Below are 16,401 nucleotides of genomic sequence, written 5' to 3' on the forward strand. Positions count from 1 at the left end.
AGACATAAAATTCAAACCATTCGCAGCCCTCGTGAAATAGAAGCGCCAATACCGGTGGTTTGCTTGCTTGCTTGTCCATCATGACTCGGCTATTATGCGCAGGCATGGGTGGTATGGGGGCGACAGGGGGAGGGCGCAAATTCAGCCCCATACAATAGCATTATAGGGAGGGAGAACCTGTAACGAAGCTTGGGCTCCTGCTCCTGATGGGGAACCATGCGCGTGCCTAGGCTTGCCTACTTGTGAGGACGGCGGGGGGGGGGGGGGGGGGGGCAATTGGCCATGAGCTGACGGTTAGCATAGAAAAGAAAGCGAACAAAGTGGGTCTTTTTTTCGCTTCAATCACATCATGTGAAAAAGCCTGAAGAAAGCCATGTTACATGAGAATTTCGTTTGCTTGCTAGCTGTTCGAGTTTATCTGTAGTTTCAAGGAGATGGAGTTCCTAGATCACGTGCCTTGTAGCGTCTTGCCATTAGCGCAATACAATGTGTCGTTGGAGTGAAGGCAAGTGATGTGCTATTTTTGAACAAACCAGTCTCTTTCATAGTGTATTTCAGCAGTTACTTCTGCACGCCGCTGTGTATGTTTTGAATAAAACTAATGTTTCTTATCTCACCCTGTTTGCGTAGTTGAATGACGTGTGCTTTTGTCTTGGATCAACCTAAAATCTTCCCTAACCTGTATCTTCGAATGGTAAGATAAAATTGCCTTCATTTTAACAGAACTTGGGCTGATGGTGTTGGAAATTGTTTTATTTACCCAGAAAATATGAATCTCAATCGTACTTCGGCGCAGAACAACAAACACTGAGGTCAACAAAGCATTTTGCCTGGTGTTTCTACTGATCCATGCAATCTTGTCTTGTTTCGCTCAATCATTGGAATAAAGCCTCAAGTTCTGAGGGCATTAGGCAGCACCATCCACTGTCGTAGAGAAGAAAGAACTGTTTTTTTTTTACTTTACGAAGGTGACAGCATGTTTTTTGGGATCTCGCTTTCACTCAAAGCAAATCTGATTGTGGGTCTTTTTTTCTTGTGCAACAGATGCTGCGTCAGTATGTGTGGCGCAGTACGAGCGACTGCGTATCGCGCAGAACGAAAAGAAAAATGGAAATATTGTATGTCATTACTCCTGGTAAACTATCCTTATAAATTGGAAGAGACGAGGACTCCGAGTACAGCTCGCCTAATTGTGCTGAATCCCAGGCAAGTCATGCTAAGAGCAGAGACATCATTGTCGTAAACAGCAATGGCTACGTTCATCCATCCAAAGAAGTATAAGTTTACGAGGATATTAGCTATCCAGGTATTTCTTACGAATGAGTACACTGGCACAAGTGGCATGAACATATTGGCTGCAGCATTTGTCAAAATAACTTCGAACAGTAGATTGACACCTTCGCACGTGCTGTCGGAATCCTTGGAAAGCACCTGACAGCATCCTATTTACGTAATATAGTGCCTATGAGCCTTTGTAGTTTCTTATTTGTCTGTGCAGCAATCGACTGTTGGTTGTACACTATTCTATTTGTTTCTAGATTAGGAGGAAAGCACTAGCTGTGCAGGAGTCATCGTGTATATAAGGCAAATAGCCGTATATAGCAGCTGCTTTCAAACTGTTAATGAGTTATCGCATCGGTATGACTGACTGATCCAAGTTTCCCAAGTGCGACTGTGTAACACTCTTGACGGCGTCTTGTGCTACTGTCCTGACTTCCAACTAGAACGCCCGAATCTCCACTGTGCTTTTAGGATGCTGGATAATTGTTCCTTTACTGAGAAGCAGACTTTAAGTGCATGATCTTCAGTACATCAACACAGAAAGACATTCAAGGCCATCTAGAATTCTGAAAGGCAACATCACTGAGCGACCGTCTACGAAAACCTACACTGTGTTTGTGATGTCTAATGTACATCTGCTCTTTCTTTATCTATTTTATTTTCTTATGCCCACCTCCCCACAAGTAGGGTTTCAAAGTGGATGTGGTGTAGTTACCCTTCCTTCATTTTTTATTCTTTCTCACTCTCTTCAAGTCATTCAGCCAAGTGAGCCGTAAAGGCATACAAGCTAGCATTGCAATATGTCCATGCGGCACGTGATGGAACGTTCTGTCGTGTGATAAAACATCAGTACAAGCGAAAGAGCTTCGAACTATGCGACTGATTGAAGTTAAGCCTGTAATTTAGCTTGCAGCTAGCAAAAAGCAGCGCATTGGCTCCCAAGTTGAGATAATGACCTTCTCGACTTCAGGACGTTTTCTGGCAGGGCACCTAATGAACCGGGGCTTTAGGTCTATACAATAAAAAAGGCGTCATTGAAAGCGCTACTCATCAGACGTCGCAAACACTGCTATAAGCATTAGGCGTTCACATTCATAATGTTCGAGAAGGCATAGGTCTGATGCAGTATCATAAAGAAAGTATCATGTATTGTGATGTATCATTTTGTTTTTATGTTTCCTGCCCAGCTTTCAAAGTTGCCAATTCCTCTTACACACACGTATTTGGACTTATTGTTTCGCTATGTTGCTTGTTGAATTTTCCATCGGCCTGTCGCCTCTCTAGAGCACCATTTAGAGGGACACTGAGGAGAGATATGAAGTGGGCATCATCTCTCTGCTCACTCGGAGCTGTCCAAACATTTTTAAATGTTTAGTGTGTTGGTTGTGCAGACTTCTTCATCATAACGTCTGCCAAAGAATGTGGTGTTGCATTCAAGAAAATTGTTAACTCCTCCCCTTGCCCTCAGAAAAGGCGGAGCCTTCATGAGAAAGATACCGTCGTTGCAACTTCACGCTTGTATTCATTGCGAAGCTTGTCTTTTGTAGACTTGATGGGTTGTTAGAAGTATCGGGTGGGAGGTAGCAAAGTGGGGCGCGGCCTGTTTGGGCGGGAGGGTCTTCTGTGCAACTTGGCTTTTCTGAAGACGAAACCTGAGTACGCCTATGATTGCGACGCCGTGAATTTATTAACAGACCAGAGCATTGTTATTTGGCTAAAAATATATTTTAGAAATTAGTGAAATTTGAAGCTTCATCTTTCAGAGTTCCACGTGATAGCGATGTCCACACACACACACACACGTACACACAATTCTTCGCTCACAAGCTTTACTCTTGTGCTCAGGGAAGTACCGCATACGCTTGCTCGGCAACGCCGAATAGAAACCAGTACGCTTTGAGGTGTGGCTACACGGTCGTGGCGCAAACGACCGTTAGGGCGTGTGTGGCGTTAGCCATGCCACAAGTTCGCACGTTCAGCTTAGCACCCACTCAGTCCATTGGTGAATGCTGCCTCGGACCTATAATCTTCATTCGAAAGTTATTTACCTCCTCAAAGAATGTCCCCGTTTGCGGTATACGCTCGAGAAGTAGTTCTTTTTTTCCATGGACACTGACGACAGAATTTTCAGGAACATCGCCATTCTCCGATATCTTACAGTGTTCAAATATGAAATGTTCGACACGTATTTTAATGCATATGAAACGACCAGGGGTTTACCCTGCCACTCAGAATCGCGATGCTGAATATAACAAGTAACTAACCGCATGATGCATCTCACGAAATTCTTTAAGCTGCCGATGTATATTCAATAGCAAAGGTTTGCGCGACGCAAACTGTTCAGTTTATTGCTTGGTCTGCGGATGTCAATTCTATTTAAACGTTCCATACTGCACCTTGCATTGTAGCCTCTACATTAACCAGCTTGAATGCGATCATTACGCAATATTATAGCATAAATTTGAAATTGTTCTAGATCCTACATCCCATTATTTTATTGCTTTTGTGTATACGCCTCTGCAATATGTTTACTTACAATTGAAATTGATGACGTGCACTTTCAGTTCTCTGCAAAATCAGCCAAATGAATTCTTTCAAAACCAATGAGCTGGTCACAAGCTGTCAACGTATTAATAATGTAATAATCTGTGACAACTGTGCCGTCAACGAAGCTTTCCGAACATACCAGCAATAAAACACGACCCTAAGCTTTTAGGAGTAGCTATTAGGTGGGTAAGTAATGTGACTCACCAACAATGAAATCTACACACGCCAGGTACAATCGCATACCGTATACACAGAGCGGCAGACCCTACAGATTGTGGTAATCGCTACACCTATGCGTTCAAAATATTTACTGCAACTCAACGCTTCATTATTTCACATCCTCACCGCACCTGTAGGCTGTTCCTGTGCTCTTTCAAAACCTTTTGTTTTGAAAAACTGCCCTATATCACGTGGCCTACTCCTGCCTACGCGCTCTTTTGTGGGATGAGTATGGCGCATAATGCATTCGTCCTGTTCGCCTACGCTGCTCCACTATAGCTTTTGAGCTGGCTCCCTTTTTCAAAACAAATGGAATTCCAACTCTCTCTCTGTACCTTGCTCTCAGCTTATTTCTCTTTGCATTTCGAGCCTGCGGTACTCAAACCAACCAGCAACGGTGACAGGATGGGGCTGCACCGGTCGCTCGACTAAGAATGAACGCAGAAGTGCGGTGGTCACGCGACGCTAGTGAAATGGTGAGCGGTGTATTGTGTTGCATGAAACGGACAATGACGCTTGGTCTCTCCAAAAGAGAGAAGAGAGAAAAAAACGAAAGCGAAAGCGGACAAACGAGGACTCTCTCTTGCCTGGCAGGGCAAGGTTTTTGTCGTTGTGTGCGTTTTGCTTCGCTCTCTCCACTTGTCTGGGTGGTTTGCATGTTACCGGGGCTTCACGGCCGACCGCTTCGGTACGAGACGCTTTCGACTGACCAGAGTCACGCGCTAACTGTTGGGCGAATAGACCGGAGCGTTGCGTTTTTCCTTTACCTTTTCACGAGTAGTTCTCCTTTTGGCTGCACGCAATCTGCGGCGCGTGTTTTTTTTTCTGTGATCTTCACGGAGCGTTTGGAGTAACACAGATTACTAGGGAGTGTGTAGAGTTACACCTTAACGTATAAAGAAAATCTATAAGCTCTGCATCTAAGTTAGATTGTTTCCTGGTACAAAATGCTGAATATTGCGCTGTTAACAATCAGCGGTGCGTTGGAAGTGTGAGATAAGGTGAAGTTCACGATCATTAGGTTATTAATCATCATAATCATCATCACGTCAATGCAGTGACAGCCTATAGCTGGACGAAAGCCTCAGACTACCATCGCCAGTTTATCCTATTCTACGAAAGCTGATCCTTGCAAACTTCCTAATTTCTTAACTCCGACTTGTTATCAGCCTTTCTGGGATTTTTCAGCTGTAAACACGCATTCACATACCCCAAAAAGTCGAGAAAAATGACGTAATACGGTTTCGCCTAGCTCTTTCGAATACACCTGTAAACTGCGCAACTTGTCTGCAGCGTCGAGTAGGGATGACGCCGAAGAGGCGTGGCGTAGCGGTGTCATATCGGCGTCGGGTTTCCCGGTGAGTGGGTGCGGTTAGGAAGTTCCGTGCAATGCAGAGGGGCTTTTTTCGTTGGCACGTGTTGTTGATGTCAGCGGTTTCAGATAGTGCAGCCGTTCAAAACGGACTCCTCGCGACGTGGTAGGGATCGAGAGCCCGTGTAGTTCCGAGCATCTCGTGCGCTTTTAAAAATAAGTCCGAAGAGTGGCCATGTTGTCATCGCAGCAGCCCTACATGAGGCGTGGATGCACGCCGTCCTCAATTGCCCTGAAGATTGGTTTACCTGTCTTGGTTATACTCATTATTCTTATCGTGGTGCTGTTTGCTGGAGTCTCGTGGGTAAGTTATCTTGTTAATTTATTATAACTAGTTTTTTTTCATTTCAAATTGACATGTTCCAAGCTTCCAGAAATGTAAATCTAGAAGCGATGTTTTCCAAATACATTTGCAAACATAAATTTTTGCTTCAAACTGTAATGCACACAGTGTAAGATTTCAAGCCATTTTAGTCACTCATGTAAACGTGCATCGAGTTTCATGGGTATGTAACATTTATTTTCACTTTACATGGTGCAGGCTTTTAATCGATAATAAGCGTCTCTTGCCTTAGCGTTTGTAAGAAAGGAAGCATGAACTTCGATAAAAAATATCACGTAATTACATGTTGGAGGAAACGACAGAGGCTACGGCATGATCTACAGTTCGCCCTTGCTCGAAATATGAAACAACCAGCCGTCATTCCGTTTCGCCGTTCTACAATGACTCCAAGTATTGTGTTGGCGAAATTTTATTGAATGTCGTGCATTTTTTTAGTTCGTTCTAGAATAAGTGTTTGGCATCTTTGCATACACGTATTATTGATGTTTGCAGCTACAATTGCCGGCTATGTTTCCCTTCATAACAGTTCCACTTTTTTTTTTCACTTTTCAGGGCGATCAGGATCACAGTGAGTTCTGTTTTTATGCTTTATACCTCAGGCAAACCGAGCTACTTTTGTGTTCTTACATGCATTTTTAAAATTTGCTTCGTGTTACGATAGTGCGTGAGAACAATTGAAACACATGGCAATTGAATTAGAGAATGTCTGCTTATGGAATACTTCTTCTGCCTAATCTGATAAACTCTGGTATGAAGTGTGGTGTAAATATAGCAATAAGCGTTTCAAAAAGCCTAATGGAAGAAAGCGCCTACACTGAAGAAAATATCGTCTATTATGGGTCGATTTACCATTTACCAGATAACTCAGCTATCGCAGTGGTATGTCTGACTTATTCAAGTGGGATAACTCTGTCCAGAAGCTGTGTGACCACGTCTCATGCGACAGTCCGGACTTGAAGCGAGATCTCTGGATTCCATAGTGTGCCTTGAGATACTGGATGATTGTGGTTTCAGTTAGGAAAATATCTTAGATGCATGGTTTTTAAGTACATCAGCCCCGAAACCCGCACAAGTCCTTCTACAATTATTTAAGAAAACATCACTGAGCGACTGATTCCCTGCGAAACCCTGTACTGTTTGTGGATTGTGTTGTGCATCTTCTTGACTTTGTTTCATTGTCTCTCTTTTACAACCTTATTCCCCTATTCCCCCATGTAGGGTAGCAAACTAGATGTACTCCGTTTAACCTGATAATATGATTTCCCTACATCTCCTATATCTCCGATGCTGCTTTTCCACACTGTTGTAATTTTGTAAAGTGTTTTTCAAAATTTTCACATCCTTCGTAGAAGTGGTGCATCAATATAATTAAGTTGTACCACTCGCAACTGTATTACTGTGAATATATTTAAGCACTTTTGCTACGCAGCTCCAACAATGATTGTCTGGACTTCAAAACATATGCTCGGGCTTGTTTATTTTGCTCACTGTATTGATTATTTTCTTGTAGTTTTTTTTTTCCTTCCAAAAGGGCGCACATGCTTTCTCTGTTGGATTCATATTTTTTTTTGCAAATTTGTAAGTTCACTAAAACACATTAACTCCGCTGAAACCATGTGGAAGGGTTGCGGTATTCAAAAATAAAATCTATAGAAACAAATTATCAAGACTACGAAACAAACTTAAAAAAGGAACAATGCATAAAAGATTTCCATTTTGTCATTCAATAGAAGTGTTCGCGAAATACTGCTCAGGTTTGCTCATTAAAAAGTTGTTTTCGCTGTCGCGTGCACGTTCAAAAAACATTGCTTCAGTGCGAAAATAAAAAAAAAAACTCTTGCATTTTTCCCAAACACAGAGCCTCCTGAAGTAGTGAATCTCACACTGGTGTCAACGGAAAACGGAACGTTTACCGTGTCTTGGGAGAAGCCTGAAGGTATCGTCGACCAGTATTGGGTCCGAGTTAGCGCTGTAGCCGCCAGTGGCATCGACGATGGCGACGGAGAGCGCAGGGCTGGACTCTGCTCCAACGGAACAATCCTCATGCCCGATGTTACGCAGCTGACGTGTGGTGGCGTTGCACCGTGTACGAACCTTACTGTCACAGTGCACGTTCTCAACTTTCCCCGCCGGAGCAGTTCTACTAGCAGTTCCGATGGCGTACGACTGCCCATCTTCTTTCCGGGATACGGTGAGTTGAAGTCTTTTGATTGCCTTACATACACCGCTCAGAGCCTGCTTCGAATGCTTAAGGATCAAATTCGTGGTAACAGAATCAGGAAGCCGAATTCGCTTTGACATGTCTTTAACTAAATGATGCTAAATACGTCTAGATATATTCAACGGCAATTTACCAGCAATGTGCTTTATAAATTAACGCATGACAATTATCTAATTCAGCATGTGCGAATTCGCTATCGCAGATGAACGATTTTATACTTCCTACTAAGTCTTTTTAAAGCAGACAGGTTACAGAATTTAATCAAACTCTTTGTCTCTGAACTCTTTGTATAATAAAAAAAGCAAAGCTTAGTTTTTTTCTTCTCCTCAAGATTATTAGTTTTTTTTGTGCAATAGCAATGTGTTTCTGCGGAATCGTTATATGCAGCTTTATTATACTCTTTCTTTACTATTATAAAAATATGCTGTTTGTTCACAGTGTGTAAAACTGGTTCAGTTTTTATTGCTACTGTATAATGTTTTGTTCTGATGCATGCTGTGAGTGGGTGCGCTTGGTTACCAGGGTGTTGTCAGGCAGGGTACATCTTTACTTTGGCTTTGTGATCGAGACTTTGCTCACTTAGATAAAGAGCTAAATGACGAAGAAAATTATTAATATCTTAGCTGCTTTGGTCAATAGCCTTGGATATAGATTTTCAGCAGACTATATAAGGCCCTAACTTGTGCTGTGCAGTTAAACCTAATGATCTCGTTTGTTGACAATTATAAGGTTTTATTAGACCTTGTAGCTTCTAAACTTTTGCGTACTTTGCACATAATAAAATTTAAAAAACCACCACAAAGCACTACAAACTTCGTGAAATAATGCAGGTGCGAGACTAGGTAATAACGTGCGCAAATACGCCGCCATTTTCCCCTCGTCGTGTGAATATTTGCCATTACCGGTTGCTTGTTTCTTTCTTCAATAGACGAGCGTTTTCAATGCGGGCAGTAAAGAAATATTGTCAGGGCAACATTGCTTGGGTGTCAAAGCAGGGCGAAGATACTGACAATCCCAGAAGAAGAGACAACAAGACGATAATGCTTTCCTTCTATCTCTGTCTGTATTTTTGCGCTGCTTTTATATGCAAGCATTAACCACCAACTAACTCAACTTTCCCTTCTAATGCAATATTGTTTTCATAGTACCTATATGCTCAGCGTAGATTCTTGTGTGAACAGGTGTGTGCAAACTAACAAATGTGGTTGCGTAATCAAAATGAGGAATGTCTTGGAGCCTATATTCTGTATTAAACTTGTGCCAGAAGCTAAATGAACATTATTGTACAGTATAAAGTAGGATTGCGTTTGCATGGAATTCAAAATGACATGTCGAAATCCCTAATTGGAGTTTGAAGAGAAAGTGCTAGAAAAAACAGAATGACTTACGCTAACTTCAAAAACTGCTGACTTTGTTGTAAATATATTTGATTGATTTTTCAAACATTTTGTACGAAGCTAGCACAACAGCTGAATGAATATATTGCACGATGCAAAAACACGACAGCCATGCACCAAAAACTGGCGTAATAGCTATGGTTCGTAATGCTACACTATCCTTAAAACAACTAAAATGTATCTCATTTGCCCAATGAATGAAAAGATGTGTAGCAATTTATTACAAATTCCCGTATATCAGATGCAGAACCGGATGCTGTTTATTTGACCACTGCCCCTGAGGACGTAACTTCTGTGGCGGTTCAATGCAAGCACCGCCTATACTGTTTGATGTCAGTGCAATTATCCCCCAATTATCTATAAATTTCTGAACCCTAAACATGGTGTGGCTCGTATCAACATATTGCGATTTGGCACGTAAAACCCAAGGTATTAGGCAGTTTCTCTTGTATTTATTTTTACATCGCGAAGACCAGTTGTAATTTGTTATTAGCGTGAATGCTAACGTAGGGGCTTGTAAACAGAGGTTCCTCTGTGTTTCCTTGTTTTTTAACATCATGAGAGGAGGTTCTCAAGACTTTTTGTGTTGTAAATAATGTCGGCCTGCAGCGCTCAGCCACTGCGTACTTTACGAAAAATAATAAAACTTACTCGTCTAATGAGCATATGACGACTTAGTGGCGCCAGGCAACGCGCACGTGCGACTGCGTATCGCGCCGAACAAAAGGAAAAAAAAACCCTGAGGCTGCAGCACATGTGTCGCGTCGCTATCGTGAGTTGCAGCGGTCATACTTCGGAAAGAGGAAGTGGCTCACACTACTGCGTTGTCGCTACGACACCATTCGCATCCGCTGTGGCTTTACCAGTTTACTCTCGTTATGGACACATCTGAGCAGTTTTTTTTATTATCTCAACCACGAATCACTGGTGTTGAGGAACTCAATGCCGCTGTTTTTGCACATGAATAAATGTGAGTAGCTCACAGCAGTTCAGCGTTCCATGTTCTGCAAACAGAACAAAAAACAAAATGGCTGTGAAATAAAGAAGTATCTGGGAAAATTCGCTTTGAACTTTTCAGTTGACATGTGCCGCGGAAGTAGAAATAAATATTGTATATACGAGAATAAATAATTGTGGCATGCCGTATGGACTTTACGGATGAACATCACATCAACCTTTTCTACGATAATGTTTCATGCGAAATCTAAAGAAAAAATAATATTCGTCATGCCGCCGCATATTGTAGTTCATGGGTGGTGACGTCATAGGGACTTAGAGGCTTGCTGCGCTGCGCGCATAATCTCAAAGACGTGGATGGGTTTCCTGACCATTTCTGACACATTTCGTTTGGGCAAACTCTGAAAACGAAAAAAAAACCTAGTGATTTTAGTGCTTGTTAGGGAATCCCGGTATCATATAAAATAGTCAGGGGTTTTCGTCCCGAGAAAACAATATGATTACGAAACATGTGGCAGTTGAGCGCTCCGAAAATTTCGACCATTTCGTGTTCTTTAATGAACACTTTTTGTGTAAATGCACGGGCTGTAAGTATACGCTTGATTCACGGAGCAATATGTTCGCATCAAAAGGCACCATGTTGTTGGGCATTCGCATGAGGCTAACCTGAGAATGGAAACATCGAGTATTTCTTCTCTCTGACTACATTATATTGCAGCTTGTCCTTGCCTTCTGCCCTACACTCGGGGTATCCGGTTCCGGCTTCGGTAGCTACATTCCTGATATAGACGAATCACAAGAGACTCGTGTTATTAGATTAAAGAGCGCGTTCAGGAGTACCAGATGGCTAAGTTTTCAGAGCCCTTCTGTGCTGCGTTCCTCACAGTGATACAGTGATTTCAGCCCACTTGAGTGCAAAGCTTTTTTTGTTCTTTATATTTTGACACTTTCTATTTTGCTTTTTTTTCTTTTTATTCTTACCACTTCTACTGTGCAGGGCAGCAAACAAAAAACATTTGTTCTCGTTAGCCCCCAACATTTTAATCCACCGTGTCGTTTTCTGTTATTTCCAGCTCCTGACCCTCCGAACAACATCTCCTTCTACAAATACAAATCGGAACCAACAGAAACACGAATATTCTGGGACTCGGTGCCTTCCCGACCAGGAGACGCGGTTCTGTATGACGTCAGACTGTGTGACGCGTTGGGACCCTGCGACAGCGTCAACCCCGGTGAATGCGCGCAATTTAGGACGCCGGACACTTCGCTGATGTTGAACTCTAACGTAGCTAACCGGCGCTGCTTGTTCATCCAAGCGACGACGCATTGCGCAGGGCAGGTCTTAAAAAGTGACATAAAAGTTGTGGAGAATTCTGTTTCATAAGACACCGACTGTAAAACATCCGCTTTTTTTTACCGTCTAACTTATTGTTCATCAATTTGTCACTGCACATCACGATCATTTCATTCTATTGTTGGCCCACTGGTTTTTTAGGTGGGTTGTAACTTTATGCTCAGTTTACATGTCAAGTTGGCACTAGGACTTCATTCTCATTCATCAACTGTATCTGCATTTTCTGCACATGTTGCAGATATTTAAATTATACGCATTGCATACGCCCACGCCGAGTAGATGTAGATGCAGATGTAGATCCTAAACTTGTGGCTCATACCCACCCTAGTGAATTGGCAAAGAATCGGGTAGCCTAACAAAAAAAAAGCGAATGTATATATTTAAATACTCGCGAAAAGAAAATAACAGAAATATTCAATTGATACGGCACCACCGAGTCTTATTGTGTGAAGCCAGAGCCAGTCAGTTGCCAGCGTGTAACATCTGTGATTGACAATATTTTGAGAGAAATTGTAATAAATGTCTTCAACAGAGACATGACACATTCAAATAAATTTTTGTTTTGGTATTCGATTAGCTTAGTTACTGTCTACTATTTCCTATATATATCGGCTATTTTGCTATCTGCGCTACAACTTCCTGCACAACACAGTTATACCTGAGGTACCTGTAAACACACCTCAGTCTTTCTTCATGTTTGTTCAGATATCGCTGTCGACTTCAATACACGTGGACACTTGCACAATAGAATTTCACTCGGAAACAGCCGCTAAGCAAGCATTTAGTGATACATAGCACATATACAACAATATCATACGCAGTCACATAAATCGTAAGGGTTCATATATGTACAGATGGTGTTTTGCATGCACTTTTTATTTGTAATACGTTATTTCTTTAGGATACACCAGCAGATGTTTATGAAATTTCTATGGTGACGGCAACCTCCATATTGTTTGAATATACCTGCTTACTTAAAAATGGCTCTAGCGTTGTACAATAAATAAGGACTTAAATTAGTGCAGGCATTCACACAGCATCACTGACATACTTTCAGCGAAGCTCCTTGACTCTATTTCAAATTTCATGTTCGCAACATCCTCACAGCTGTACGTTGCAAACACATAAAATAAACGAATCAGTGCGAGTGTGTTATTGAGTAGGACTCATTGAGTATATCGAACAAGCTCAAAACGGCTTTCACTAACCTAACTCGACTCTTTTGAGCGTTCTTAAAATTCAGCACTGCATAAGCGATCAAACGCTCTTTCGGTGCTCATGTTTACACAACATGCACGAGAAAAACATTTATTTAACGAATGCAATGCTGATTTTTTTTTTATTCAGACTGGCCACTTCATCAAGCTCTACAGTCTAACTGAATTTACAATGTCGAGAAGGGCAATGTGGCATAATTCTTGTGCTTTGTATAATCTTAACCTTAAGATACGAAGACAGCAATGTCATTTGTACAATACTGTGCCGACAGTGTTCTTCAGTGGGTGCTTTAAAATAAACTGTGAAGCCATCCAAGTTGAGACACATCTGTACGTTTTTATATTAAACATACACAGCATATCTTTTGCGCATTGTTATCTTCTGGTTACTCAAAATTTAATGAAAATTATGAACAGTTTTTTGTTGAAAGTTTTAGTTCATATTGTGCGAATGTAATTGATTTGAACAAGGAGCAGTAGCAGTTGGATGTTTTTGAAACTTTATCGCAATTTTCTTAGCGATCTCTAACCTAGACATGACAAAAATAGTGCTCTATAGATTCCATTTTAAGCAAATGTTGCACTGGGGTGTTTCCGTCAGAACAGCCTCTGAAAATATAGATTGAATGATGATACAGTACACTCTTGTTATCCCATTCACTATCCCATAACTACCCCATTCATTCATTCCCTTCACTATCCCATTCAACTCTCACATAAATTTTAACGAAGCATGGCTTGTGAACGTTTGACCAGGACTGTACTTATGTTTCGTGCTTAGGCCCTGGGCTTCAACCATTGGAACGCTTACGATGTTGCTTCATGAAACGTGAAAGAAACGAACGAACTGTGAAAGAAAACAAATGCGGCTTTAAATTCATACTTGTATACGTATTAATATAGCAGTGGAGAGCTAAGGCAACGGAGAACATTTTAGCTATGTCGATGAGGCTGTAATTTCTATCAAGATATACACTATATGGCGTGATATAAATGGCGCAAAAACATTACTGCGCCCTTTACGTTCTTAAGTGTGTTTTGTTGTCTTTGTTTTGAAAAATAAAAAAGTTCAACTGTCTAAAACATTCATATATTCAATTCTTCATCGATCCACCAGAGTGGGTATGAACCATGTTAGAGTCTTCATTATCCCTATGATCACCTAGATCAGTAAACCTGGTTTCATTTCTGGTCAACATGCAAAAAAATTATTTTTATGGTGTTACGCAGTAGAGTTCTAAAACTAAATTACTACATGGGGACGGCTCACCGCTCTCCCATAGTTGAGTACGAATTAATCGAAACTATTTTTCTAAACACACAAGAATAGAGCTGGACTGGCTCCTTCCTTTCTTTGCTCCTTCTCTAACAAGGATGAAAAAATCGAGCATTATTTTTGATCGTGTAGTCGCTTCAAGTCCGGAGAAAAAACTTTTTAAAGGGGCTTTTACTTCAGTTATATTGGATTTAATTATTTCTAAAAGTCTCTCTGTAGGAGCCTCCTCATTTGGTCATTGTCACCGGGATATCTGTCCTGCTGTAGAAATATTCCTAATCTAGTCAAGGCGGTTTTGATTTAAGATCTTTTAATTAGTAAACCTTGATTTCTGCTAAGCATTTTAATATTCAGTAAATTTGAAAGTAATAAAGAAATCACCATCTAACTAATCGTTTCTTGGCCAATCCCCAGAGTGGGTGGGAGCAATGCTTTTAGGCCATCTTCATCATCATCATCATTTCTGAACCGCTCTCGGAAAGACACAAAAGCAAGCTTGAAAGTACGTGAGTATTTTAATCCTGCCTGTCGTTTCTTTGGTCATTTATGTTTACAGACGTATATTTTATATTCGGTAAGCAATCGCAATCACAGACGTATGATTTGTCTTCACTGAGCAAAAACCTAACGTATGTAAGACTCAGTTCTGTCATTACCGATACGTACAGACAAATAAATTAAAATAAATGTCTAAAACAAACCATATTTCAGTTTCTGGAAGCAGCCAAGCTTTGATATACTGGCATCGAAACAAGCTTTCGAATTCGCAATAACAACCAAAAAATCTCCTTAGGAGATTATCAGCACTGCTTTCACTTACCACCATGAACATACTTTGGTATAACAGTGTAAAAACTGTACTAGTACTCACTCAAAACAGGTGGGTGCATAGTTTTTCATTTTACTTTGTCATACCCACAACATCTACCGTGCTCTATGACTCTGGCAAAAAAACAAAGCGAGATTATCGAAGACACGGGACAGTTAACAACAAAATGAAGTTGACCGCGTTATTCATGCACGATTTCGTGCGTACAAACAGGAAGTGATATACTTGCTCCGCCATATTCTCACCGTCTGTACGTGAGCCAGATCACGTACTCCGATGACGCTCGACGTTTTATTGGTTGATGCCGAAACACAGGAAGAGTGGTCGCGCCCTTATTCACAACCACTCCTTATAGTTTCGTCCTTCGCTTGACAAAGTTGAGCACTGCACTGCTGCTCGACTGAAAATGATGCAGCGCTTCTGAAGTGTTGCTGCAGATTATCGCTCGTACTCGGAGACTTCCTCTGCCTAGAGACGGCGCCACGTCGACTTTCTGAAGTCAATGTGAAACGTCAATTGAAGGCAGGTTCTAGAATATCTGAGTCGATAAGAATAGTACTGTTGCTTCCTAGATAAGAAAATGATATTGTCCGTCTTTTCCCCTCTCAGCTTCACTCTGTAGGCGACGCTAAGGACTGAAGATCGGAAAGGGACATTATATATTTATGTTAGACACACGTACCCTGCGAATAGAGTTAGAAACCTTGTCAGTAGGCTAGAAAACGTCGGGTATTTTTGTTTTGTTTTTTGCATAAATTATTATCTTGCATACCTAGCTACTTTTTTTTTTTTACAGACCGAAAAGTGGTATGTTGGCATTCATGAGATTCTTAGAGGCGCAGTGCTTCGTGTTTTTCGTCTAATTTCAAAGAGATGTGATGGTCGCTTATATTTCTGCTGTAGTATTTCTATGTGTTACTGCTATCTTTTTATGAAGCACGTATTTTGACTCCTTGTACTGCGTTACAACAGGCTGCATTGTATTGCTGCTTCATGTAGATCAATTACTCACCAACGCAGCAGGACAAATTAGTAAAAACGACGTGAGCGAAGGGTTAAAAAAGAATTACAGCGTTTTGCTTCTGATTCCTGTGTGCCAGGCATCTGAAAAGATGCAGCACAAAAAGTTAGGAGATGGTGCGCAGTATAAAGATAAAAAAAGAGTAACCCATACGTTTTTCTCTCATAGACGACGGTACCGCATATGCAGAGGGCACACAGCCATATATAAAGCGAAGGAGAGATATGAAGCAATGCAAAATAAACAAGTGACTTCAATGGCCGCAGAGTATAAGGCACTAAACTTTGCTTTCTTTATTTTTTTCAATAGTGCAATGATCATAGAGAATAAAATGAGTTTCCTAGCACTGTGTCAAGCATGAAGGCAG

General features: G+C 41.2%; 1 protein-coding gene across 1 annotated transcript; it reads left to right on the plus strand.

Annotated features, from left to right (window-relative positions):
* Positions 1 to 5,394: 5,394 nt before the first annotated feature.
* LOC119165300 (uncharacterized) lies at positions 5,395 to 13,991 on the plus strand. Its single transcript, XM_075871471.1, has 4 exons — positions 5,395 to 5,723; positions 6,315 to 6,330; positions 7,621 to 7,953; positions 11,411 to 13,991. The coding sequence occupies exons 1-4, from the start codon at positions 5,595 to 5,597 to the stop codon at positions 11,719 to 11,721; spliced, it is 789 nt and encodes a 262-aa protein (XP_075727586.1). The 5' UTR covers positions 5,395 to 5,594; the 3' UTR covers positions 11,722 to 13,991.
* Positions 13,992 to 16,401: the final 2,410 nt, after the last annotated feature.

The sequence above is a fragment of the Rhipicephalus microplus genome, chromosome 8 (assembly GCF_043290135.1).
Source record: "Rhipicephalus microplus isolate Deutch F79 chromosome 8, USDA_Rmic, whole genome shotgun sequence".
Lineage (NCBI taxonomy): Eukaryota > Metazoa > Arthropoda > Arachnida > Ixodida > Ixodidae > Rhipicephalus > Rhipicephalus microplus.

What these genes read in the sequence shown, in the direction of transcription:
- LOC119165300 (XM_075871471.1), top strand. Translation starts at nt 5,595, where the DNA reads ATGTTGTCATCGCAGCAGCCCTACATGAGGCGTGGATGCACGCCGTCC. An exon ending in CATCTTCTTTCCGGGATACG is followed by an intron (nt 7,954 to 11,410) that starts GTGAGTTGAAGT and finishes TGTTATTTCCAG; the next exon opens with CTCCTGACCCTCCGAACAAC.